Source organism: Anguilla anguilla, chromosome 5, assembly GCF_013347855.1.
Source record: "Anguilla anguilla isolate fAngAng1 chromosome 5, fAngAng1.pri, whole genome shotgun sequence".
In the NCBI taxonomy this organism is placed as follows: domain Eukaryota; kingdom Metazoa; phylum Chordata; class Actinopteri; order Anguilliformes; family Anguillidae; genus Anguilla; species Anguilla anguilla.
Genome location: NC_049205.1, coordinates 6,047,017 through 6,074,833, shown reverse-complemented (window position 1 = coordinate 6,074,833; position 27,817 = coordinate 6,047,017). Strand labels below are relative to the sequence as shown.

General features: G+C 43.0%; 2 protein-coding genes across 3 annotated transcripts; both read right to left on the bottom strand.

The window, feature by feature from the left end:
• Positions 1-1,148: 1,148 nt before the first annotated feature.
• LOC118228100 (guanylate-binding protein 1-like) lies at positions 1,149-14,107 on the bottom strand. Of its 2 annotated transcripts, none has more exons than XM_035419375.1 (11): positions 14,035-14,107; positions 11,844-12,039; positions 11,128-11,255; positions 10,622-10,731; positions 9,181-9,374; positions 8,367-8,609; positions 7,290-7,570; positions 6,174-6,383; positions 5,681-5,783; positions 4,957-5,135; positions 1,149-1,728 (listed from the first exon to the last, which is right to left on the bottom strand). In XM_035419375.1, exons 2-11 carry the CDS (start codon positions 12,016-12,018, stop codon positions 1,630-1,632), a joined length of 1,722 nt encoding a protein of 573 aa, XP_035275266.1. In that variant the 5' UTR covers positions 12,019-12,039; positions 14,035-14,107; the 3' UTR covers positions 1,149-1,629. The 2 variants fall into 2 exon arrangements, with proteins under 2 accessions (XP_035275266.1, XP_035275268.1); XM_035419377.1 differs by lacking the exon at positions 14,035-14,107 and adding an exon at positions 12,396-12,443.
• Positions 14,108-14,142: 35 nt separating this feature from the next.
• Positions 14,143-26,886, bottom strand: LOC118228099 (guanylate-binding protein 1-like). Its single transcript, XM_035419374.1, has 18 exons — positions 26,412-26,886; positions 26,078-26,281; positions 25,386-25,510; positions 24,727-24,842; positions 24,175-24,347; positions 23,562-23,780; positions 22,820-23,097; positions 22,072-22,267; positions 21,596-21,723; positions 21,207-21,316; positions 20,113-20,306; positions 19,048-19,290; positions 18,231-18,511; positions 17,410-17,613; positions 16,903-17,005; positions 16,034-16,227; positions 14,671-15,198; positions 14,143-14,633 (listed from the first exon to the last, which is right to left on the bottom strand). The coding sequence occupies exons 2-17, from the start codon at positions 26,253-26,255 to the stop codon at positions 15,061-15,063; spliced, it is 2,880 nt and encodes a 959-aa protein (XP_035275265.1). The 5' UTR covers positions 26,256-26,281; positions 26,412-26,886; the 3' UTR covers positions 14,143-14,633; positions 14,671-15,060.
• Positions 26,887-27,817: the final 931 nt, after the last annotated feature.

Below are 27,817 nucleotides of genomic sequence, written 5' to 3'. Positions count from 1 at the left end.
TCTTTCTGTTGCCAAGGCCAGTTTTCCAAGCTTGTGATTATCAGAGTGGTAATCACTGCAGGACTCGGGATTCACATTTATGGCGGTGGTCCTGAAGGGAAAGGTCAGGGGTCAAGTGACGGGCCTGTGAAGCTTTTAGAGGTGAGGCCCCCTGAGTGAGCCGCTCTTTCCTGGGTCAACAGACCGCCTGTCAAATGTGATAAAATCCTGTCTTTGAAACCTTGGAATACACAAGGTACAGCGGGAGCTATAAAAAAAAATATTATAAAATACTTAATAAACCATAAACAACTGACGTTTACGCTTCCTTGTAAATGTATTGTTGTAATTTAGGGCAGTATCGAAGGCACATGTACTAAAGTGCATTTAAACGGAGGCCAGCAGTGGCAGATAACATTCGTAGTTGGTATGTGGCCCCCCTTAAAGCCCCACACCAGTAAAAATTTCATCGGGCCTTAGAAGGTGACTCTTTCATCCCCGAGCCGTCTCCCATGGCGATGGGCGCAGAAAGAGGGCGGGGCGTCGGTCCTTCTCGCTGCGCTCGCCCGCACATGAAAGCAGCGGCTAAAGCGCATTGGCGGGGCACCAGGGGGCTTTTTGGAGGTTCTCTGGGTGTTGCCATTGGAGACAGCCCTGATGGGCAGCTCTTTCGCATCCCCCGGTAACAGTGGCTGGGCCCAGCCCACTGGAGGTGAGAGCATAGAGTGCAGACATAATATGAAGGCTTGAGCAATGAAGTCAGATCTCTGCACGAAACACTCCCAAAATGGTCTCTCCTACTAATTCCTTAGCTGTTTGTGTGAGTGTGTGTGTGTGTGTGAGAGAAAGAGAGAGAGTGTGTGTGTGTGTGTGTGTGTGTGTGTTCGTATGCATGTGTGTGCATGTGTGAGAGAGAGAGTGTGTGTGTGTGTGCGTGTATGTATGTATGTGTGTGTGTGTGTGTGATGTGACATTTTTCACATAGGTTCCAGTTTCACATAACTTTCCTTTAAGCAATACCTCACTTTCTGGGCTTTTAAAAATATTGTCTCAGTTTTAGTATATGTTTGTATTGGCCCAGACAGGCTTTATCTGCCACAAAGAATATATTGGATACATGTATATGTCTGTATGACACATACAATGATTCATAAGATTAACGCAGACAATGCAATAAAAAAAATGTAATTTCTCAGACATGACATGGCAAACCCTACAATTTAACATTCTCTTTTTGACAATAATGAAGAATCCACAAGATTTTTAAAAAAATTCATTGAGGGGAAAAAAACAGCATTATACAAGCATTTACCACCCTCAGAATTTACATTTGATGCCAGAAAATGATATTTCAATGAGTTAAATGATGGAAACAATTGCATATTCCACTTTATGGAGAGTTTGTAGGTGGTAAACAAGTCTACATTTGCTGAAGCTTTACAAAACAGCATGTTTCTGTGGTCCACTTAAGTACTGCAAATGTGCATAAAAACAGGAAAATAAAAAGGAATGAATCCACTTCATAGATAAAGAAGTCCAACAATTTGGCTCTGAGGCGTACAATTAGGCTGTACAGTTTGCATGATTCCTCATTTTTCCCACCTTACTTCAACACTCAGGAAAGGACACGGCCTTTTTCAGTCCCGTTCTCTATGACAATACACAAGTATTTCTCTCCACAATGCGCTCATGTGTCTCAATACGCTCGATGATCCTAGCGGGCCTTTCTGCCAGTTGGACACATAGCATCTGCATGAAATTAAAATGGAGGATGAGGAGAAAATCAATCTTCCTCCTGATGTCACCTATTTGACTTCAAAGACAAACTGACAGGAGTGGAAAGCATCAAATAATGTTACTCTACTCAAGCACATCATAATATACGTTACTTCAGCATTTTTATCTGTGTACCTTTTCTTTTACTCTACTACATTTTTAAGGAAAACCTTATCACTGTCATGGTGTACTGGAACAGCAGTGTAGCTGTGTGTATATTGGTACGGTAGTGTAGCTGTGTGTATATTGGTACGCAGAGGTGGGTAGTAACGTGTTATATTTACTCCGTTACATTTACTTAAGTAACTTTTTGAATAAATTGTACTTGTAAGAGTAGTTTTAATGCAACATACTTTTCACTTTTACTCGAGTATATTTGCGAAGAAAAAATGTTACTTTTACTCCGTTATATTCGGCTACATTCCGCTCGTTACTTTTATTTTTTACACATTTTTTATTCAACGCACGTTCTGTTTGTTTCTTTCTCTCAGAAAGACTTCAGCCAAAGAGGCTGACTGGTCTTTGCTTTGGCGCTGTCATAGCCCCACATGACTCCGTTTCACCAATCAAACGTAGCCAGTTACGGCACACAGAAGGATGAGTGGGCGACAACAATGGCTGAAACAACGGCGGGTGATTCGTAGGAGGCAGAACACCCCTGGCCTCACGTTCAAACTATGTTTTACTTACAGACTACCAAAAACAGTAGTTACATTATGCGCTGCCTTCTTTGTCTGCCTAGAAATGTGGACATTTCAGCCTACAAGAACTCAACTTCGAACATGAGAAAATATGTGGCGGTAAGTTGTAGGTTAGTTTTGGCTGTGGATGGCTAACTATTTGACTGAGTGGTCATTTATTGTCTTGAACAATCCGTTTGTGAAATATAAGCGCATTCGTTACGCCTGGGTATCTTCCAAAATAGCTGCGCGTAATACCACACCTGTTGTTTACGTCGTTGTCGCCCTTTTTTAGTACAGTCTGGCTTGATTGACAATTCATTTATTCAGTAGGTGAGAGTATAAGCTTTCTAACGATGTATAACATGTCTAATTTTGCTTTTGGAATAGCGTTTTTTAGGTCTATATATATATTTCCCGGCACAGAAAAAAATCGCGAAAGTACTGAAAAAATTACCTCCGGAGGATAACAAGGACGTTTTTTTCTACATAACTAGGTACAGGTTGTTACTTATATTTCGCCTATTTTATATAGACTACAGTTGAAAATCTGATGTTTTTCTGTCTACCGAACGAACCCGGTCGATAGATACTCACACTAAAGTAGTAGTAGGCTACTGAAATATTATGATCTAGACTAACCAGTAGGCTAATATCAGCAACTTTTTTCGAGCTAGCCACTTCAATTGAATTCTCCTTTTTGCTCTCAGAAGAGCAGTGGAAGGCAACAAAAGCTTGGAAAATATTAATTGCAGTTTGGATAGCTTTCAGTGTACTGTCCCCCATAACCCCATAACAAAGTTGCCATTTCATTGTAAACAGTCTGTTTTTTCATCATTTTCGCGCTGTATACTTTCGCGCTGGGTACTCAGGAAACATTTATGGAGCCAATCATGTTTGTGGTGGCTACTCCATAGGCAAGGGGTGTATTTCAAATTAAATGAAAAGATGGGCAGTGTCGAGAATAAAACGGCAGTTTATAATTCAAAACGGGACCCGACGATTAGCATATAGGTGTATATTGGTAGTTGTGTGGCCGTATGTATATTGGTACAGTAGTATAGCAGGTGTATATTGGTAGTTGTGCAGCTGTATGTATATTGGTACAGTAGTGTAGCTGTGTGTATATTGGTACAGTAGTGTAGCAGGTGTATATTGGTAGTTGTGTGGCTGTATGTATATTGGTATGGTAGTATAGAAGGTGTATATTGGTACAGTAGTGTAGCTGTGTGTATATTGGTACAGCAGTGTAGCAGGTGTATATTGGTAGTTGTGTGGCTGTGTGTATATTGGTATGGTAGTATAGCCGGTGTATATTGGTACAGTAGTGTAGCTGTGTGTATATTGGTACGGTAGTGTAGCTGTGTGTATATTGGTAGTTGTGTGGCTGTGTGTATATTGGTATGGTAGTATAGCAGGTGTAAATGGTAAATGGACTGCATTTATATAGCGCTTTTATCCAAAGCGCTTTACAGTTGATGCCTCGCATTCACCAGAGCAGTTAGGGGTTAAGTGTCTTGCTCAGGGACACTTCGACACGCCCAGGGCGGGGATCGAACCGGCAACCCTCCGACTGCCAGACAACCGCTCTTACCTCCTGAGCTATGTCGCCCCGGTGTATATTGGTAGTTGTGTGGCTGTATGTATATTGGTACAGTAGTGTAGCAGGTATATATTGGTAGTTGTGTGGCTGTGTGTATATTGGTACAGTAGTATAGCAGGTGTATATTGGTAGTTGTGTGGCTGTGTGTATATTGGTATGGTAGTATAGCAGGTGTATATTGGTACAGTAGTGTAGCTGTGTGTATATTGGTACAGCAGTGTAGCAGGTGTATATTGGTAGTTGTGTGGCTGTGTGTATATTGGTACAGTAGTATAGCAGGTGTATATTGGTAGTTGTGTGGCTGTGTGTATATTGGTATGGTAGTGTAGCAGGTATATATTGGTAGTTGTGTGGCTGTGTGTATATTGGTACAGTAGTATAGCAGGTGTATATTGGTAGTTGTGTGGCTGTGTGTATATTGGTATGGTAGTATAGCAGGTGTATATTGGTACAGTAGTGTAGCTGTGTGTATATTGGTACAGCAGTGTAGCAGGTGTATATTGGTAGTTGTGTGGCTGTGTGTATATTGGTACAGTAGTATAGCAGGTGTATATTGGTAGTTGTGTGGCTGTGTGTATATTGGTATGGTAGTGTAGCAGTGTGTATATTGGTATGGTAGTGTAGCAGGTGTACATTGGTAGTTGTGTGGCTGTATGTATATTGGTATGGTAGTGTAGCTGTGTGTATATTGTTACAGTAGTGTAGCTGTGTGTATATTGGTATGGTAGTGTAGCAGTGTGTATATTGTTACAGTAGTGTAGCTGTGTGTATATTGGTATGGTAGTATAGCAGGTGTATATTGGTACAGTAGTGTAGCTGTGTGTATATTGGTACAGCAGTGTAGCAGGTGTATATTGGTAGTTGTGTGGCTGTGTGTATATTGGTATGGTAGTGCACCAGACTGGGTTCATACTGTACCCTCAGTTCCCGGTTTTGCTTCAGGAGTTCTTCCCGGTCCCTCTCCATTCTCTCCATCAGTTGCCTCTCGTTCTCCTGGCGAGCCCTTTCTATATCATTCGTTCTTATCACCAGAGCCATCTGCTGTTCTCGGGCTGCTGCTGCTCTCTGCTTCTCCTCCTCCAACTGGGCTCTCTGCTCTGTGGGACAAAGCAGCAGATCGGTGACCTACTATCCGAATCCAGCGTTTAGATGCTTCTTCACTTGTACAATGCACGTATGCCCAATTTTAATACTTTTTTTACACTTAGGCTAATTAGTTTTTTGCGCATGAGTTCATTACTTACATAAGCTCAAATGATTTATACCTCTTTCTGCCATAATCATCTGTATGAAAAAACAACAAAAAAGCCATTTCCCACAATTCTATGCTGTCACACAGTGTGAGAGCACACTTCCTACGATTTGTGACCCCTAATACAGAATGAACATCACTTCAGCTGGTCTCAGTGGGGCTGTTGACTTCCTTCGAGTTTATGAGATCATGTAGTACCTGAAATACATTCCTTGAAGTTTATGAGATTATGTTGGACATCAAATGCATTCTTTTAATTTTATGAGTTCACATAGGACCTGAAATACATTCCTGTAATTTTATGAGATCGACTAGGACCTGAAATACATTCCTTTAAGTTTATGAGATCATGGAGGACCTGAAATACATTCCTGTAAGTTCCCATCTCACCCTTAAGATGCTTCTGTTGTTCTGACATTTTCTCATCTGTTGTCAAAATGATTTTCCCCAGTCGGTTTTTCTCGCTTAGGTAGTTGGCCAAGGCTTCCTCTGCCTGTAACAGGGTAACGAGAACATTAAGGATGCTAATGTCCAGCTTATCACAGGGGCCGGTCTACTGTGGTCCGATACACACTGCATAACAACCATACATGTTCACCGCATATGCACCAAACTAGCATGCCACAAAGGCATTTTATTGAACTGGCTTTATCAGTTGTCATCACGGGGGTGAGCCAAACTGAACCAAACCCTGTGACTAAACTAAATACATTCTGAACAATGAATGCAAAGTGTGACTGCGGCCAGAAACAGTCTCACCCCTAACAACAAAACAAACATCACAGATGCGATGTACTGAATCAAACCTTTAAAAGGGGAAAGGCACCAGAACTGGGGGTGCTAGCGCTGCTAAAGGCTAAGAGCAAGCCTGGGAGTGTGTTACCTTCACCCCTTTGGCCGGCTTGCGTCTGTATAATTTAACTAATTTGTTCAGTTGACCCTTGAACCCCTGATATCCCCCAGGCTTCATGTAGGCTTCCACTGGATCCATGTCCATGCCTTGCTCCAGCTGGAGGAGGAGAGCTGCGCAGTGATTCCGCGACATCTCCTCGTTCTCCGCACACTTCTCCTCGTACGCGTTCTTCACGCGTTCCTGCCAATGACAGACAGACACACCTGCAGGCGGGTGGACACAGACTCCCCTGACAGAGCAGAGGTCAGCTCCATATTCTTCATATATGCAGCTGAGGAACCATGTTAGCACAACTCAATAATTGCGAGAGCAATTTAACATGATGTACTGTGCCTGAATTAAGTTACGTTATCTGCTCCAGTAATGTTTTTCATGAAACATAAACTCGAAATACAGCACAACTGGAGTAGAAACGGTACATGTTCCCCCTTTGACGGGCAAGCCTGCTGAATAGTTTGATGACCAAAAGTGTTCCACACAGGTAACTCTCCTCACCTGCAAGCCCTGTACACCTTGTGGCTCTCCAGGGACCTTCATTGTATAATGTGACATGCTAGCACTTTATCCAATTTGAAGAAACATTTAGACAAGTGGTTCCCAAAATTCTTTTTGGGTACACCCAGCCAGACCCAGGTATTTGTGTTCCATCTCAAGCACACCTGATGCAACAAATCAGGGGCTTCATTAGTTGTATCAGGTGTGCTTGAGAAGAAACACAAATACCTGGATCTGGCTGGGCGTATCCAAGGTGTGGTTTGGCAACCGCTGCTTTAGAAATTCTTGTGCCCGTGTAAATGCAGTCTGCTAGCTAACTGCAGGGTTGCACAACAAGGGCTAATCCATTTCAGGATTTCATGCTCTCAATTATTTAGGGCCATAATACCTTGACTTGACAACTTCTTTTGTCATCAGCTACTACTGCAGACTGCAATGTCCTAATAGTTTACTGTGGTTAGTTACAGGAGCAAACTAGCACTGTCGTATACAGCTGGTTAGAAGACTAAGGCTGGGAAATTAGTATAAAAAGTGGAATAGAATGGCTTTGTGAATGAACACTCCACCCAGAGACAAAACAGGCCTACAAACCATGAGTGCTGCTTGATACTTCTGGTCCTCGTCCTTGAAGGAGCGCTTCATGAAGAGCTGCAGCGCCTCCTTCAGGCAGCCGTCGTGAGCGCTGGAGAGCTCCTTCTGAGTCTTGGTGTGCAGTTTCACCCGCTCTCCCAGCAGCTGCCTGTAGAGGGCGAAAGACTCCTCGACCGCCACCGAGTTCTCGATCTGAGACAGCGCCGCCACGGCGTTCTCCAAACACGGGACGTTCCCGCTACGAATGGCGTCCACGTACGTCACCGCCAGGTTCCCCAGTACTGCAGCGGTCACAGGAAATGACAAAAGATCAGTAAGGAGTCCAGGAAATTCTTATTTTATCATTTATAAAATTTATAAAAGTAATAAGAATAATAATAATAATTATTAAATTATTAAAGGGAAATTAGGCCTATTTCTTTGATGTGTGACATCATAGGGGGAACACAAATAGCTCTGCTATTATACCTTTATGGTTGAAAAGATGACAGAAATGGACATCATTTGGTTGAAAAGATGACAGAAATGGACAGCATTGAAATATTTGATTCTGAATCAAAGGACAGAATCAGTGATTCAGATTACTACTGACTGATGAGTCTGTAGAAGACATGATCGCTGATCCTGATGCTGCAATACAGCCATTCAGGTTTGAGCATGAGGTGCAGAGATCGGAGTCAGTGGATTCTTCCAAACACCAACAACCAGAGCACAAAATTTGCTTTTTTGGTGTCTTGCCTAGAGTCGTACGAGAAGGCTGATACCAATTGTGTGCGTCCCTGAAACATGCAAGTGGAAGTGCCTCCTTTCACACCGCAGTGTGCAAGTCAGGCTTGCACAGACGTGAGTCACAGGGAGACACTTCATCTGCAGTTCAACAGACAGACTTGCAGGTGCCCGATAGACCAGTGGGGGCGCTGTGGCACTGTGAGGCAAAACCCTCCCATCCCTGGGCGACACAAAAGCCAAACACATATTGCCTGGCAGGGCTGCTGGTCGCAGTTGCCACTCGAACCCCATACCACACCATGGAAATGTTTATCTTTTTTTACCCCATCCCAATTCCATCAAACTTACAGCTCCCGGTGGCTGTGATCCCGCTTTTAACGGTCTTCACTTTGGAACAGCTGAAAATGTAGCTGCAGAAATCAGAGGTTTGCTTCATAAATTGCGGGTCCAGTTCAGAATCTGCCAGTTGATCCAGAAGCTTCAGCTTCTCCTTGGAGCCGGGCTGGTCGAACACAAAGCACTTCCGCTCCGGGAAGTAGTTCCGGATGCACTCCCGGGCATCGTTACTCAGGGCAACCGCTCTAGAGGAACCTTGAGGAAAGGAGCATGGTCAGAACAAGCCGTATGGCTTACATAACCAAAATAAAGATTCCCTCGTGAAAGACGTTTCAACAATTTTATTTCTAAAAAACTAGAAATATGCGGATTAGGCTACCAGCAAAACATGCATGTCAGTCAAAATTGCAGTTGAGGTAGGCTGAGAAGAGTTTTCAAGATAGCCTTGATTTTGAAACTTAATCAATTGGTTTTTCTACAAGGTCACAGTGAATCTATCAACAGCCTAACAGTGAGATTCTGTACAGGCTACACAAGCACTATAGGCCACCGTTTTTGCCATGAGATATTCCATCATGATTTATCAGTCAATCGCCTTAACAGAACCGTCAATTGCATGACTTCATTTCAAAATGATATTCAGACAAAAAAAAAAAACTGGACTGTAAATGTTACTTGGCGGTGGCAGTCTAGCATCAGGGCAGGGAAACTAGGCTTGCAACTCCCAGGTAGTAGGTTTGAATCCCTTATATAGCATCCAGAATATGCCACACATTGGCTAAGAGAATTTAGCTACTGACAGGTAAATCCAGGTGCCCCGTTTTACCATTTTTTGGCTTCAGGGAGTTCTCCAGGTACTCGTCCGCAGTGACTGCTTCTCCGTTGATCTCCAGTTCCAGAGTGAAGTCCCTCACAGCCCAGATGAAGGTGGGGAAGAAGCGGACGTAGTCGGAAGACGTCTCTTCCGTCTCCTCCTCGGTGGACTTCACCTTGATGTGCTCGGTCAGCTCTGTCACATAGCTGTAGAGTTATTAAGGAAGAGCCACTGGAGCTGTGTGCTGCAACTGAAAAACTGTTTCATGAAACTGCCCGTATTATAAAAAAGGGAAAAAGTTATATGTGACAATTCAAAGGGATCAGTATACATTTTTCATGGGTGCTGTATTGATCATAGCAAATGTGACAGACTCATTTCTGATTTGAGCAATTCGCAGTTTTGATCCAAGCCTCAGGTCTTTCTAAAAACACACACAGACAAGGAAACATACCCAACACACTCACTAGCTTGACCATTAGCTACACCGCACATCATACCAACAAGCACGAAAATAAACATAATTGGAGCATGATTCTTTTTGTGGCATGCATGAAGAAGCATGAATATCTCTAAATCTACAATGCCAGTGCTCTCCCTAGCCCATGGAATGTGGCGCCTTTGGAACTCAGGACATTACAAAGTCTGTAGTTTATACTAAATGTCCAAAGGTGGAAAAAAACGAAAATCCTGTTTTTTTGGCTATACTGGCACGTTTGATGGCAGTGGTGACTCTCAGCCCCCATTTAATCAATGTTATTTGGTCAACAAAGCTAACAGCAAACACAGAGCGAGCTGTACATACACGAGTTAGGAGAGCTTGAGCCCCCCAATTTATCACATAATTTGTGGCTAGAAGCTCAGTGGACCTGGGTCTAAAAATGTGAATTATCCCTTTAAGAAACGTATGTGGATTACGCTTATTCGAAATGTTGTGCAGCCTGATGCTGCTCTTCAGGTTGTTCTTCATTAATTTAAATTTAAAAGTCATTCATTCATTTCAACAGTGCTCGGCTATAGCAACTGTGACAGGTAATGTCATAACAACCTCTCCGAAGGTTACAAGATGCTGTTCCAGAATAAGAATTTTAGTTGGAAGACAGGTGTGTGGTTGACGATCTGCTTTAAAACGTGTCCTGAATGACAGCAGGGAAGGTTGTTGATATATCCATGCTCACAGGCTTTCTGACATGGTTGAGTTGCGGGTTTGACGAGTGCTTTTTTTTAAAAGCCATCCAACTCTGGCAACTTGGCTACCTTTCTCTCCTGGTCTGTTTTCCCTTTTCTCTTCTGAGATGCACTTTATTGTTGATAAGGCATTTTGATACACTTAATTGTAGTTAGGAGTCCTCTTTGCTCTCTTACTCAGCTAGCTAGCTGCCCTTAATGTAGAAAGTGGATACTGCAGACTAATCTCTACACATGCGCTAAACTTATGTGGTTGCTAGGATACTGCAGGCTCATCACAGTTTCATTGTTGATGGTGCCCATGCTGTTGTAGACCAATGTGCTGCTCAGGAGGACAGCCAGGGAAAAGATCCAGGTGTCATTGTTCTGATCCCCCTGTTAGAAATAAAACACTTTTTGGGATTAGGAAAAACTTGATTGGCTTTTCACACAAACAAAAACTGTTCATAAAAATTTATTGCAGCGCTTTTTTAACTGCATGATTCAGTTCAAATCAGTTTAATTCCATTCAGGGGCAATTCCAAAACAAGCACAAAACACAAAAAATACACAGAGTACAAGGCAATATCTTTTCTAAACGTATTTCCATTTTTACGACATTTGCACCCAAATATGTCACTTTCATCTACATGGGGAACTTAAAGTAACTAATAATGTGTCTATTGTCCAAGGAATATTTGATAGACAGGTGCAGGAGTTTAGCTGAGGAAGGTAACATTAAAACATTCTGGAACAAGGCACAGTGGAGGGAATGATGTCATAACACCCTACCTTTTCCACATCCCCTAGACCCTCAGTGTCCAGCAGGACCAGAGTTTGGTCATCTCTGTGAGGGTGTGGCACACACCACATCCAAATGCCCTTTGTCTCAGACTGGACAGTGGAGCCCAAGGGGAACCCTGAAAACACAGAGAGAACTCAAGATACGCTAGAACCCTGAAAACACACAGAGAACTCAAGCTACACTAGAACCCTGATACAGTAACACCCAGAGAGAACCCAGTAAAATTATAACCCTGAAAACACACATAGAGAACTCAGAGAAACTAGAACTCTGTGAACACCCAGAGAGAACCTGGAGACACTAAAATCCTGAAAAGGCAGTGTTAGGATAAGGTCATCTATAGGTCTAGTTTTCAGGTTGTAGCTTGGTGTCAGGCCAAGTGGAACCCAGAGACACTAGAAACCAAAAAATATGCGGAGAGCACCCAGAGACACTATCAAACCCTGAAAACACACAGAGAGACCACAGAGACTCTGAAACCCTGAAAACACATGTAGGGAACCCTGAGACACTTGAAACCTAAGAACAGAGAGAGAACCCAGACCAGGGACACTAGAACCCTGAAATTTAAAGACTCAGCAGGGTTAGAATAAACAGAAACCCCAGAGAGAAGACTGAAACCATAATTATAATACCTCTGGCACCAGAACTGTGAAAAAGACCCCAGAAACCAAGTCTCCCTGAGATGGAGATATAAACATACCTGTGGTCTTCCCAGCCAGCCTGTTCATCAGGTAAGACTTGCCCGTGCGGTACAAGCCTACGATGGACACCACCACCACAGGCTGCCTGATTGACCTCAGAATGTCCAGGGATTCCTGGTTCACCTGCAGTTCACCAGCGCTTGTGTTCTCAATCAGACAGACAGGCCTGTCCATGTCCACAAGATGTCTGCTGACCTGGAATCACACACACGCACACAAACGCACACAAACACACTCCAGTTCACCTGCTAAGTAATATAGTCCTCCATAAGTGTACTTATCACATACGTGCCCTGTATCTTAATAGCGCAGTAACATGCATAGTAATTCTTTTGACGCCAAATTTTAAAATGCTGAATGATTTTTAAACATACATAAAAAGAATTAACCAAATATAATAGAAAAATCTTACATTCAGTTAGGCACATTTTACATACATAATATTATTTACATATTACAAAAAGAAACAAAAAAAAAGAAGAAAAAAAAACTCAGACACCAAGTCTATAACCTTGAATGCAGGCACAAGGAATGGATATTAATATATTTACCTCTAACTGCTAGACTCCACGTAACTGTCGACTTTCAGAGAGAGACCGTTGAGCGTTTGATGTTCAAAAGGAAGTAGTGCTCAAAACATATAGACAGCATGAGCCTGATTTACCGGAATTGGGTTTCTCAAATTCAAAGTGAAACCAGACCACCTCGACTCACACAACATTTTTTTTTTTTTTTTTTACATAGCATTTACATTGCATCCATTGATGCAGCTGGATATACACTGAATATACAATGTCCTATCTGGGAATTGAACTTGTTACAAGACCAACTGATCACCAGTTTCAAAGACACTTCATTTCACAACATTCACTTATGAAGATGACCCCCAAATCCCATAAAGGAATGTCACAAAAATCTATTTGCAGGAGACAGGAAAGGTTGAATTTGATGCGAAACTGGAATTTAAAGTCAGTTGCATTATAGAAACAAATGGCAAGTTTCAAATGGGAAATTCACTACACAAAAAAATGATTAATTGTGTGAGGAATGCTTGAAATGGCACATGGATTGTATAAACCTCAAATGTGTAATGCTGAGTATTGGATATAGTGTATTACATAGGTCATACTGCTAACTCAGTACCATACAATCAGCTAACATCCACATGACTCTCTGTGGCAGTCGACTAGCTACCTGTGACACCTCCATGACATCAGTGATGTTAGCTGGGGGTGATGAGTGTTTGAAAATGCCTGGCTATAATGTCTGCAGTTCCTTTGTCCACCTGAATGTTTCTTCACTGCAGACGGGTCCCTGTGTTTGAAAAGAAACTGGTGAGCCATTTGTGACAGACGCATGCGTGTTCTGATAATCATCGGGAGATGACAGAAACAGGTCCGCTATTCCCAATCCCAAGAACACACTGACCACTGTCCCAAAATAAAATAAAGCACATCACTTTTTTCAAATTTTTCCTGTTTTTTTTATGCCATTGCTGCAGAGATTTTTACTAAATTATTAATTTTTCTCAGATTTAACAGACATGCAAAATAAATTTTTTAGTTCACTGGTCTACAGAGATCTGGAAAAACTGATGTGGTCAGATGAGTCATCCTTCACCACATTCTCGACATTTGCGAGCGCATGTGTGGCATACAACAACAGAACAGAACAGGCCCTAAAAGCTTTTTAAGTAAAAATGATCTTTTTGTGTTATTGTACTGCAGGTAGAAACTGAAAAACAATGTTCGTACTTCGGTTTGTTATTCAATAGATGTGCATATATTAACTGAATTCTTCTCTACCTGATCTTCTCTTTAAACTACAAGTGGCCAAATACTTTTGGCCTGTAATGTACATGTTGGCTCTATATTGATTGGCATATCAGTCTTCCTGTTCTCTAAGATATTGGAACTGTTAGTGACCTTGAAAAATTAGTCGACTGCTAGAAATAATTTTATGAGACTAATAATTACTTAAATTTTACTGTTACCACCAAAAGAATGAAGAAAACAAAATATCAAACTCTTACCTTCAGTCTGGCACTGTTTACATATATACCATTATATACCGTATTACACACACAAAAAATAAATCACACACACAAACACACACGCACACACACATTTAAACCAAGCCAGATCTATCAACTTGAATGCAAGCACAAGGAACAGATCAGAATATATTTACCTCTCACCGCTATACTCAATGCAGCAAGTGGTCCAGAGTCAAACTGAGTCCACTTTCAGAGAGAAACCTCTGAGCCGTACTCAAAATGAAGCAGTGCTCAAAAATGTGGACTTGTGAACTTACTTGCTTTATTGAAAGAGGGTTTCTCAATCTGAAAGTGAAACCAGACCATACAAGATGTATCTAGGTTAAACCAATCACAAAGAAACAGCATAATTAAAATTTAACTTGAGTCTCATGGTGGATCATATGTGATGGACAAAGTTAAAAAAAATAAAGATTATTATCATTATAACACTATTTGACATGACGGAAATTAAATCTATGTGATCTTTGAAACTGTAGCTGTCAGAGGCTCTTCAAGGAAATACAAATCTGGTTCATAAACAATACAATGGGGCAGACGTAGCAATGATATCACGGCTGTGGCCAAGCCCATCTTCAAGGGCAGAGGGGACCACGTGAAAAAGCCTGCACTCTTTCAGGAAGGGTCAGGCTAGGCACTGAATGTCCCTCAGCAACCACCGTACCTATACCCATCAGAAACACATACAATGATTTATGAGATTAACGCACACAATGCAATCAAAAAATGTGACCTCAGACTGACGTGATGCGTAAACCTTACAATTCAACATCCTCTTTTTGACAGTCATGAAGCATCCACACCTTTTCCCCCACAAGTTTTAACAAGTTTTATTTTACTTTTATATTAGAACAAAAAAAAAATCAACATTTACACATGCACGTACCTCCCTCAGCATTTGAATTCTACATCAGAAAATTGCCTAATATAATTAAATGTTTAAATAGGTAAAGTTTTGTATAATTATAATGAAATAATTGCACATTTCTCTTTGTGGAGCGGGCACAGATGGCATACGATTGCAACATAAAGCAACATAAACATCATGAAACGACGCGGTTTTCCGAGGTCCTCTTGTTCAGCGCCAGTGCGAATGAACCCAGAAAAGAAAAGAATGAACAGGTGGCAGCACACGCATTTTGCCCATTTGGCTCCAGTCCTTAGGAAATGACACAGCCTCCTCCTCCTCCTCCTCTGTTTCTCCTCTGCGAGGCGAGCTCCTCCCGCAGTTGCCGAATCTCCCCGTCCCACCGTTCCGCCTTGCTGTTGTACCCTTCTTCCAACAGGGCACGTTGCTCCTGCGTGAAAACGAAGGTGGAGGATGAGGAGAAAGTGCATTTATTCCTGATGTCCGCTATTTGACTAGGAAGACAAAGTTACACCAGAGGAAAGCATCGAACGCTTTGTCACCGCACCCAAGCACATTTTTTTTCAGGCATTGGCACTGTACCTGATCATTTTCATCCCTGAAGGCCTGCTATTTCTTTTAACCCATTACATTTTAAAGAAAATATTTAATGACCCAGAATGTAACTATGACACACACGTTTTCCACGAGACCACTGATTCAAATGCTATTCATTATGATGGTAAATATGTGAGCTGGTGGGGCCAGAGGTTCGTTTCCATTATACGTACAGCTACAGTAGCGTAGCTGGGTGTATAACGCTACAGCAGTGTGGCTATGTGTATATTAGTACAGTAGCTGTGTGCAGTATTGTAGCTGTGTGTAAATTTGTACAGTAGTGCAGCTGTGTGTATATTGGTACAGTGTAGCTGTGTGTATATTAGTACCGCAGTGTAGCTGTGTGTATATTGGTACAGTAGTGCAGCTGTGTGTATATTGGTATAGTAGGTAGCTGTGTGTATATTTGTACAATAGTGTAGCTGTGTGTATTTTGGTACAGCGGTGTAGCTGTGTGTATACTGGTAGAGTAGTTTAGCTGTGTGTATATTGGTATGGTAGTGTAGCTGTGTGTATATTGGTATGGTAGTTTAGCTGTGTGTAAATTGGTACAGCAGTGTAGCTGTGTGTATATTTGTACGATAGTGTAGCTGTGTGTAAATTGGTACAGCAGTGTAGCTGTGTGTATATTTGTACGATAGTGTATCTGGGCTGGGTTGATACTGTACCCGCAGTCTCTGGTCCATAACCTGCTGGTTTTCCGCCAGTAACGCTCTCCGGTCCCTCTCCATTTTCTCCATCAGTTGCCTCTCGTTCTCCCGACGAGCCCTTTCTACATCATTCATTCTTCTCTCCAGAGCCTCCTGCTGTTCTCGGGCTGCTGCTGCTCTCTGCTTTGCTCTCTCTGTCTGGGCTCTCTGCTCTGTGGGACAGAGCAGTACATCGGTGACCCACCATCTCCAAATCCAGACCTTTCTTCACTTGTACAATGCATTTATGTCCAATCTACATACTCTTCACTTTATTACACCAAATTTGTTTTATGCACATGAGTTCATTACTTACACAAACTCAAATAATTCACACACTTTTCTGGCCTAATAATCAGTGTGGAACAATTACAAAAAAAATCCAATTTCCCACAATTCTCTGTTATCACAGCACAGAACATTGACTTGCTAACATTACTGACCCCCACGACAGAATAAAATTTCTTCAGCGGGTGTCAGTGTGTTCATTTCCTTTGAGTTTATGTTATCATGTAGGACCTAAAATGGACTCCTGTATGTGATCGTATAGGACCTAAAACGGCTTCCTTTATGAGATCGTGTAGGACCTAAAATTGCCTCCTTTATGAGATTATGTAGGACCTAAAATGGCTTCCCTTTATGAGATCGTGTAGGACCTAAAATGGCTTCCTTTATGAGATCGTGTAGGACCTAAAATGGATTCCTTTCTGTGATCATGTAGGACCTAAAATGGATTCCTTTATGAGATCATGTATGAGCTAAAATGGATTCCTTTATGTTATCACGTAGGAGCTAAAATGGATTCCTTTATGAGATCATGTAGGACCTAAAATAAGTTCTCCTCTTACCCTCAAGATGCCTCTGTTGTTCTGACAGATTTCTATCTGCTGTTAGAATCATTTTCTCCAGTTGGTTTTTCTCAGACAGGTAGTCCTCCAAGGCTTCCTCTGCCTGTATCAAGATAATTCAAACATTAAGTATGCTAATAATCAACTCATTACAGGGGTTAGTCTGCCGTGGCCCCATACACATTGCATAACAACCAGACATTCACTGCACGTGCACTAAACTAGCACGCCTCAAAAGGCATTTTAAAGAATTGGTTTCATCAGTCGTCATTATAGGGGCGGGCCAAACCAAACACTGCGACTAAACTAAATACATTTTAAACAGCAAAACCAAAGTGTGATTCAGGTCATTTGGCTCAAGGACAGAAACAGCCTCAACTATAAATGTAAAAAAAACCAATGTTACAGATGCGATGTACTGAATCAAACCTTTAAAAGGGGAAAGGAGCAAGAACTGGGGGGCGCTAGTGCTGCTAAAGGCCAGGAGGAAGCCTGGGAGTGAGTTACCTTCACCCCTTTGCCCAGGGCACTTTTGTACAGTTCAACCAATTTGTCCAGGTGGGCCTTAAAGCGCTGATATCCCCCCGGCTTCATGTAGGATTCCTCCGGTTCCATGTCGTCTGCCAGCTGGAGGAGGAGAGCTATGCAGTGGTTCCGCGACATCTCCTCGTTCTCCGTGCACTTGTCCTCGTACGCCTTCCTCACCCGCTCCTGCCAACGACACGCAGGCTGAAACAAATTCCGTCAATGGTCCGCTCATCAAATACTTGGATCTGAATTTGGGTAACCGAGGCTGATCCGTTTCAGAATTTCATGCCAACTTCTGCTCTTAATTATTTAATTAGTTCAATCATATCTTGATCCGACAACTTTTTCAATCATCAGCTACTGCTGCAGACTGCAGTGTCCCAACTGTTTTACTGTGGTCAGTCACAGAAGTGACCAACAATAGCATAAATGGCTGGTTAGAAAAGTAAGGGAGACAAGCTGGGTACACCATTACATTACAGGCATTTAGCAGATGCTCTTATCCAGAGTGACTCACACAACGTAATACAATGTAAATGCTATGTAAAAGTTGTTTAAATCGCTCTGGATAAGAGCGTCTGCTAAATGCCTGTAATGTAATGTATACAGCTGGATATATACTGAAGCAATGCAGGTTAAGTACCTGGGAATGTAACCAGCCACCTTTAGGTTAGAAGACCAGCTCTTTACCCATTATGCTACACTGCCACCCCAAGCACTAGCCCACCAATAGAATTGAGTTTTGCACCTCTGGCTTTGTGAATGAACACTCCACCCAGAGACAAAACAGGCCTACAAACCATGAGTGCTTCTTGATACTTCTGGTCCTCGTCCTTGAAGGAGCGATTCATGAAGAGCTGCAGCGCCTCCTTCAGGCAGCCCTCGTGAGTGCTGGAGAGCTCCTCTCGAGTCTCGGTGTGCAGTTCCACCCGCTCTCCCAGCAGCCGCCTGTAGAGGGCGAAAGACTCCTCGATCGCCGTCGAGTTTTCGATTTGAGACAGCACCTCCACGGCGTTCTCCAAACACGGGACGTTCCCGCTACGAATGGCGTCCACGTACGTCACCGCCAGGTTCCCCAGCACTGCAGCGGTCACAGGAAATGACAAAAGATCAGTAAGGAGTCCTGGAAATTATAATATTTTGGCATGCACTGGAAAATATACTTGGAATGCATCCACATATTTTATATGTCTTATTCAATACCATGCGGTATATTTTTCAATACATGGCAAAATAGTTTTAGTGTGCAAATGTAGCAGTCTGTGATATATTTAGTTAACGTCAGTTCCCGCCCTCCTGCCACACTCTTATCAAATGCCTTGCAATAAACATCAGACTGGACTGACAGTTTTTTAGAGAGCGATTTATTAAATATTCTTTTCCGTGGTCCAGGTTCATTCAAAGAACAATTTCCTCTGGCACCCAATCAACCAGCAGGGGGCGCCAGTGCAATCTGAGACTAAAACACCCCGTCCCTGGGCAAAGCCAGAGCCAATCACGCATCGCCCTACAGGGCTGCCGGGCGCCATCCACAGTGAGGCGCCCCCCCAGAACCACACATTACCACATCAAGGAAATGTTTCTCTTTTTCCGCAAACCCGATTCCATCAAACTTACAGCTCCCGGTGACTGTGATCCCCCCTTTAACGGTCTTCTCTTTGGAGCAGCCGAAAACGTAGCCGCAGAAATCAGAGGTCTGCTTCACAAATTGAGGGTCCAGCTCAGAATCTGCCAGTCGATCCAGACGCTTCAGCTTCTCCTTGGAGCCGGGCTGGTCGAACACAAAGCACTTCCGCTCTGGGAAGTAGTTCCGGATGCACTCCCGGGCATCGTTACTCAGGCCAACCGCTCTAGAGGAACCTTGAGGAAAGGAGCGTGGTCAAAATATGCCGTATGGTTTACATAACCAAAATAAAGATTCCCTCGTGAAAGACGTTTCAACAATTTCATTTTAAAATGGTAAATGGACTGCATTTATACAGCGCGTTTATCCAAAGCGCTTTACAACTGATGCCTCTCATTCACCCATTTACACGCACACTCACACAGCAACGGTGAAAGGCTGCCATGCAAAGTACCAATCAGCTCGTTGGGAGCAATTAGGGGTTAGGTGTCTTGCTCAGGGACACTTCGACATGCCCAGGGCGGGGGATCGAACCGGCAGCACCTCTGACTGCCAGACAACCGCTCTTATCTCCTGAGCTATGTCGCCACAAAAAAGGTAGAAATATGCGGATTAGGCTACCAGAAAAACATATTGCATCAAAACTGCAGTTGAGATAGGCTGTGAAGAGTTTTCAAGCCTGGATTTTGCAACTTAATCAATCGGTTTGTCTACAAGGTCACAGTGAACCTATCAACAGCCTAACAGTGAGATTCTGTGCAGGCTACACAAGCACTATAAGCCACCGTTTTTGCCGTGAGATTTTCCATCATGATTTATCAGTCAATCACCTTAACAGAACCGTCAATTGCATGACTTTATTCCAAAATGATATTCAAACAAAAAAAACTGGACTGTAAATGTTACTTGGCGGTGGCAGTGTAGCATCAGGGCAGGGAAACTAGGCCTGCAACTGCCAGGTTGCAGTTTTGAATCCCTTATATAGCATCCAGAATATGCCACACGTCTGGCTAAGAGAATGTAGCTACTGACAGGTAAATCCAGGTGCCCCGTTTTACCATTTTTTAGCTTCAGGGAGTTCTCCAGGTACTGGTCTGCGGTGGCGGTCTTTCCGTCGATCTCCAGCTCCAGAGTGAAGTCCCTCACAGCCCAGACGAAGGTGGGGAAGAAGCGGACGTAATCGGAAGACGTCTCTTCCATCCCCTCCCTTGTGGACTTCACCTTGATGTGCTCGGTCAGCTCTGTCACATAGCTATAGAGTTGTTAAGGTAGAGCCAATGAGCCACTGGAGCTGTGTGTGCTTGTTCATGGACATCAACAATAACAAAAAACTACCAACAAAAAAAAAACCAGCAGCTCCCTGTGCAGTTTAACCAAACCAAAAAATTGATGCGTTTTGGGACACAAGCTCCAAATCAAATTCCCAGCATAGAGGGGGAGGGAAGCCCCCTCTCATCCACCGCCCCCCCCCCCACCCCCCACCCACCCAAAACTCCTACCATTTCTATTAAGCAAGATTATGCCATTTTTATGGCTTTACGTTTCTGGTGTGTGTTTTGCAATAAATCCTGCATATTCAGTAAATGGATATTCCTAATTGATGTTGCCTCCTAGATAGCGTATGATATGTATACTCTGTTCATCTAGTAATGAGGTGTTCATATTTAGAGCACTCTTCCCTATTTGTCCAACCTGTGTGTAAGCCCATGATTGGCCAAAATTTCTGCACTCATCAGACACTCTTATTTAAAACAAAGTGTATGCAGAAACATTCGGCAAAGGTCAGAGACAATACCTAGTTATTAATGTTAGTTGCCAGTAGTAACCATTACATCAACCAATAACATCACTTTACATGCTATAGTTGCCACAATAGGGAGAATAAGGACACGGTGCTTAATGTAGCAAATGAATACTGCACATGTACTAAGCATACGTGGTTGTTAGGACACTGCAGGCTCATCTCTACACCTGCGCTAAGCATACGTGGTTGCTAGGGTACTGCATGCTCATCTCTACACATGCGCTAATCTTACGTGGTTGCTAGGGTACTGCAGGCTCATCTCAACACATGCACTAATCTTACGTGGTTGCTAGGGTACTGCAGGCTCATCTCTACACATGTGCTAAGTTTATATGGTTGCTAGGATACTGCAGGCTCATCACAGCTTCGTTGTTGATGGTGCCCATGCTGTTGTAGACAAGCGTGCTGCTCAGGAGGACGGCCAGGGAAAAGATCCAGGTGTCATTCTTCTGATCCCCCTGTAAGGAATAAAACTCCTTTTGGGATTCGGAAGAACCTGACTGACTTTTGACAAAAAAATAATAATAATACTTTACTCATGAAAAAGTTGTGGAAGCGCTGTCTTAACTGTGCGATTCGATTCAATTCATTTTGAGTCCATAAGATCTACAGTAATTCCTCTAGGTTAATATAACAAGCAGTGGGTCTAATTTAGGCTGAAGATGGTTACATGAGAACATTCTGCAACATGGAAAACACAGGGAGGTTATGACATCATAAAGGGGAGAACACCCTACCTTTTCCACATCCCCTAGACCCTCAGTGTCCAGCAGGACAAGAGTTTGGTCATCTTTGTGGGGGTGGGGCACACACCACATCCAGATGCCCTTTGTCTCAGACTGGACAGTGGAACCCAAGGAGAACCCTGAAAACACACATGGAGATACACTAGAACCCTGAGAACACTCAGAGACAGGTGAGCCCTGACAATATGTCCCTGAGAACACATGAAGATATCAGAGACAAAAAAAACCCAGAAAACACCCAGAGACAGCTGAGCCCTGAAAGAGAACTCAGATACATGAGAACCATGAGAACACAGAGAGAACCCAGAGACACTAGAACCCTGACACTTCAAGGCTCAGCAAAAGAGATCTATATAAACACAGACCTCAGAGAGAAGATTGCAACCATAAACATTAACCTCTTGCACCAGAACAATGAAAAAGACCCCAGAAACTCAAGACACCCCGAGATGGAGATGTAAACATACCTGTCTGCTTCCCAGCCAGCCTGTTCATCAGGTAAGACTTGCCCGTGCGGTACAAGCCTACGATGGACACCACCACCACAGGCTGCCGGATTGACCTCAGAATGTCCAGGGATTCCTGGTTCACCTGCAGTTCACCTGCGCTCGTGTTCTCAATCAGACAAACAGGCCTGTCCATGTCCACAAAATGTCTGCCGACCTACAATCACACACACACACACACAAAGTCCCTCATTTCTGCAGTCTTTCAGTCTAGAGGACATAGGTCAGTTTTCCTTCCCTGAAGTCAACATGGTGCCTAAAATCTATCCTGCAGAGCTACATACTAGCATTTAGCAAGGCGTCCTTCTATACTCTCAAAAAATTCAAAATATTTAAATTGATACTAACATAGAAATGGCTTTAAAAGGTTATACCATTATAACTACATGCTATATAACATTATCAGTATCACACAACAGCATAACCATTAAACTACAGAGCCACTAAGGAGAAGCAAGACCAAACAATCTGCATTTAATTCACATCCTCAAATTACAATTTCAAACTTTCAACTGAGTAACTTTCAATATTTAAATCAAACCCAGTTTTCTTGCCAGTTCAAGAACTTGGTTTAATCATCTATTTTGTCTAATTAAAATGAGGGTCCTTTCTGTAATTAAAGGTGTGAAAGGTACCTTTAATGCTGGGCTGTACAACATAGTATGAAAGTACCATTATCATGTGTATACGTACACACGAACATACTCACTGTTATTCTGTCTGCCGTCCCAGTAGCAGAAGACTCTCCGTATGGACGTGCGGGTGCTTCTCTCAGTGGCATCTCTCTTTCCACCACAGGCCCTTGCACCTCTCTGGGGACCTCAGTGTACCTGGGCAACACCTCCGTTGTGGGGACCTCACAGTCCCTGGGCAAGTCTAGGTCCTGGGCATTCTCTGCCCGTGAACTCTCCCCAATTACACCGTCCAGCTGGATAAGTGAGCCTCTTGACAAGCTCTCCACAAACTGATTCAAAATGTCTCCCAGATCTAATGGAAAACTGAACAGTCACAACAGGACACAGCATCTGCACAGTTACAACAGGACACAGCATCTGCTCTAAAATTACTTTCAAACAACTACTAGCAACAGTTTTTTTTCCTTTGAGTTTCTTCAACAGCAAACTATGCTGTGCAATGGTCACACTCCAATTGTGCTGTAATTTTATCTTCTTTTTCAGTCCTTTATGTTTGCCTTCATTTTGTTTCAAAAGTAAGCAAAGGGTGAGCCAAGATGGCCTGTTCTCCTCCAAAGACGTTAATGGTCCATCGAAATGTACCTATGAATAGTGAGCCAAGATGGCCGCCATCACTGAAAACTGTGTGTGTGTTGGGGGGGTATGGGTTAGGGTTAGGGTTGGAAGGGGGGGGGGGTTAGGGTTAGGGTTAGGGTTAGGTTTGGGGGGGTCCTGGGGGGGGGGGGGGGCGGGTTCGCCGACTATCAGAATGCCCACCTGCGCCGCTCAGGGCTCGACAGTCCTGGAGGACTTTGGGGTCACTCCTGCAGATGCTCTTCTTCAGGGCTTTGGCCTGCCTGGTGAAGCGGGGCTCCAGCTCGCTGAGCGGGACCCCCTCCAGGGTCTCCGCGCCGCTCTGAGGGTGGCAGAAATCAAAGATCTCCATCCTCTCCCGGGCGAAGAGCTCACAAACAACCCTAGCGGGAGACTGCAGGCCTGGGGGCAGAAAAAGAACAAGAATAAATAAACGACAGAAAGATTTATCAGTCTATCATGCGTCTTGCGTCAAGGGAAATAGTACCAGAGTGGTTTTGACACCCATCTTGTAAAGTTTTCCATTCATTCATCAGAATCTGCTTGTTTTATTTCGGTCTACCTCTTCGAAGCAATATTTGTAATATGTAGAGCAACAACCTGATCATGAATGATACTAAGGTCAAAATAAAGGGTGACTGATTAGGTAACCATTAGTCAACCATTCTGATATTCATGGCATGTATGGAATGTACCGTTCCCTAATTTATACCTATGCCCTCCTGTTATCCTGACAGAAATTTTAAACAGTTTTGGGAATGTTGGGAATATTGGGAAAGGTGGCAGGCCACAGTACCTTTTGCGTCATTGAAGACAGAATCCAAGAAGTCTTCAGGCATCAGCTCCACGTCTCCCATTGCCACGTCCAGGTCGTAATCTCGTACACACCACACAAACTCCGGCAGGAGACTCTCACCGGCCCAGCTGATGGCAGGCAGGCTCACCTGATTGGCCAGCATAGTCACATGACTGTTCAGTGCCTTGTTAAGGATCACATTATATATTTGATTAGTTAGCAGGAGCTAGGGCTGCATTTAATGTAATATAATGAATAGGGAACGGGCATGAAATCTAGAGGTTGCAGGTTCAATTCCCAAGTGGAAACACTATCATTTTGTCCTTGAACAGAGCATTTAATGTGCTTCCAAGCCACTTCACCCCGATCAAGGGAGTAGCATCTGTAAATATCCAAATCTAATACCCAAGCAGACATTAATTGTGTAAAAAAAAAATAACCAAACAGTAAAAAAAAAAAACCTCAAAGCAGGGCAAGTTGCTCTAGATAAAGAGCGTTTGTTAAATGTGACCGCAGCCTTCATTTCCAGGTCGAACATTCGGGGGAGGATACAGGAGCTGGTCCAGGGCATCCGTGCTCACGGGCCCCCGGGTGTTGTACAGGAAGACAGAGCTAAGCAGCAGGGACAGAGTGAAGATGGGACAGGTAAAAGCTGCAGCTTCAATCCCCTGTGAATTAAGCAAAAAAAAACACACCTGTCAGTCACCTGTAAATTAGGCAAAAACACACATATAATCACCTGTGAATTAAACAAAAAAACACACCTTTCATCTACTGGGAATTGACCAAAAACACACCTTCAATCATCAGTAAATTAGAAAAATTATGCACCTATAATCACCTGTGAATTATACAAAAAACACATCTTTCATCTACTGTGAATTAAGCAAAAAAAAACAGCTTAAATCACCTGTGAATTAGACAAAAAAAAACACCTTTCATGATCTGTGAGTTAGGAGTGTTTTTTTTCAATTTAAATTTTGAAAGATTATTTAAAAACTACAACCCAAACAACTGAAGCACCGAGCTATTTACACGTGAGCTATTTACACGTATCCAAAGGTCTATAACATGGGGTGTCCAATGCTGTTCTCGCCCAGCAATAAGACACCTGGAATCACTGGCATCATGGACGCTGGTGCGAGGCCAATTATTGACCGATAAAAATAGCTGAACCGACAGCTCATACAGACTGGGTTTCGGGGACTCACCAGGTCTTCCTCGAAGCCCTCCGTATCCAGGAGGACCAGAGTGTGGCCCGGGTCCTCCGTGTCCGGGAGAGTCCACATGTTGATACGCAGGTCGTCGGGAGAATCCCCCTTGGAGGCGGCGAACCCTTACGGGTCAAAGTGACATCATCATCCATTATTTGACTACTCAAAGCTTATTCCACCACCCGAAAGGCCTGAAGGCAAAAAACCTACACAATGCACCTTTTTTTTCCGTGCAGGTCTTCATTAAGAGGCCTCCAATAGAACAGCTGCATTTGTGGTGCGTTAGTGCACCCGGCAACCATGACACTGAAAACCTCTGTCCATGCGTAACCATGGAACGTTCAGACATGTTGATTTTTTATTTATTTTATTTTATTTATTTTTTTAATGCAGTGGAAAGCGTGGCCTCTTTATTTTCCTCAGAGCAAAAATACCTCCTTAACATGTATTCCTTGCAGATCGCTGTGAAATGCAGGAAAACTTTGGGGTTTTTTTGTGATTTTTAAGCATGGCTTTAAAACGTATTCTAGCACATATACAGTATACGATCAAACTGGATTAATAAATTAAGAATAATAAATAAATAAAAAACTAGTTGCCAGTAAGTTACTGTAATTTTCAGAGGAACTTTTTAACAGTGCACGGGACCCTGTCTAAACCGTTCGGGGAGACGGTATTGCTCTTGTCACCTGTGCTTCCCGCCAGGACATCAAGCAGGTAGGACTTTCCAGACTGGCGAGGTCCGAAGATGCTAACCACCCGAAGGGGTGGTGGGAGGCGGGATAGGATACCGACGGCCTCGGGGTTCACCCTAATGTTGCCGTGCCAGGAGCATTCGACCAGCCAGATAGGACCCCCTGATGCCATCGCTGTTTAGCTGTGCTCCGCCAATCCTTGTCAGACAGATAAAGATCCATTATTCGGTATCCATTTTCGCGGTAGCGGTCACTACAAAGCTCACGAGAAACCCAAACACCATGAAAAAATCCTCCAGTAAACATTTAAGATACAGACACGACCTACCTTCGCCGTTCAGTGGTAGTCTAGTTTTGCGTTCCGCAGCTGCTCGGCTCATTAACCGTGCGTACAAATTACCGTTACTTCTTAAAGTCCACCAGGTTACGTTGAAACACTGCTGGCAACGAAATACGCCTACATGTTACATAAAACGACTTATTTAGCTTATTTATCCACTTATTGTACTTCGCTTTGGATAAAAGCGTCTGCCAAATAAATGTAGGCTAATGCAATGAATTGCTTCTTTTGCAAAATGAAACCAAAAGTAAAAGCAGAGCACACAATGTAGAGGAAAACGCCCAGATTTATGAACTCACAGCCTATCGAATAACGTGTCAGCTCCTTTATACGTTTATTTTCAAGTTCCACTTTTACTTTATGGAATGTATTGTGCGTGCCTTTTCCCCTTGAGTTTCGAAAGTTTAGTGTCGCCAATCCCCTCCCAAGGGAATCCCCCAACCACACTTTGCAGTCTCAAATGTCAGTCGACGTCATCAGTCTAGTTCCGACAAGTACAAAAACGTCATTCGTGTCACGTGCTAAATTATAGAAGACATTAGACTATAATAATATCTATTATATTAACTTGATAGCGACCTGGTGACGCAGAGGGTTCCCCAAATATTGCATCAAATTAAATTTTAAAAGTAGCCTAATAGAATATCTTGCAAAATGCAAGATAGGAGTAGAGGAGGGCAAAGGTAGAGATTTTTGGGATAAACTGTTTTTGATTAAAAATCCTTGAGAAAAATCGGAATATGTACGTTTCAGGTTTGTTGGGTGAGGGGGGGGTGTCTAGTTAAAATGATTTCTTAAAAAAAAAGTCTTTCAACAATGTTGCAAACTAATTTCAAATGTTTGATACAACAAAATGTGTTAAATAAAGTAGTCTGTTTATGATAGGTTTATGGTGCGTCCATCACATCTTAACAACCAATCGAGTTGTCCACTGGCTCGTGTGGGGGCTCATGTGAAGACAGACCCAAGGCCTGCTTCTCTCAGCAAGGTAGCTACCCTGCAAAAAATGGTGACAGTGTGTAAAAATGACGGCATTTCACACGGTCTTCCGAGATGCCCGGGATTTATGGAGGTAACAATGTTGTATAATGGTTAGGGAACTGGGCTGCTTGAAACTCAAAATGTGTGGGTTCGCTTCCTAGCTGGTGTGCCACTCTTATCGCTGTACTCTTCATCAAAGCTGCTCGATCGGAATTGCTTTAGTTATGCACCAGTTACATTAATGGAATGGTGATAAAAGTGTGATCTGTGTAATAAGTGCATCTGCTGAATATAAAGGAACGTATGTACATATATCCATATTGGCAGGCCATTTAAGACTAGCCAGTGTTTGAGTAGTAAAAGTTTTCACGGCTCGGCAATTGACAGCAAAGGCCTAAATGACTGAAAAGAGA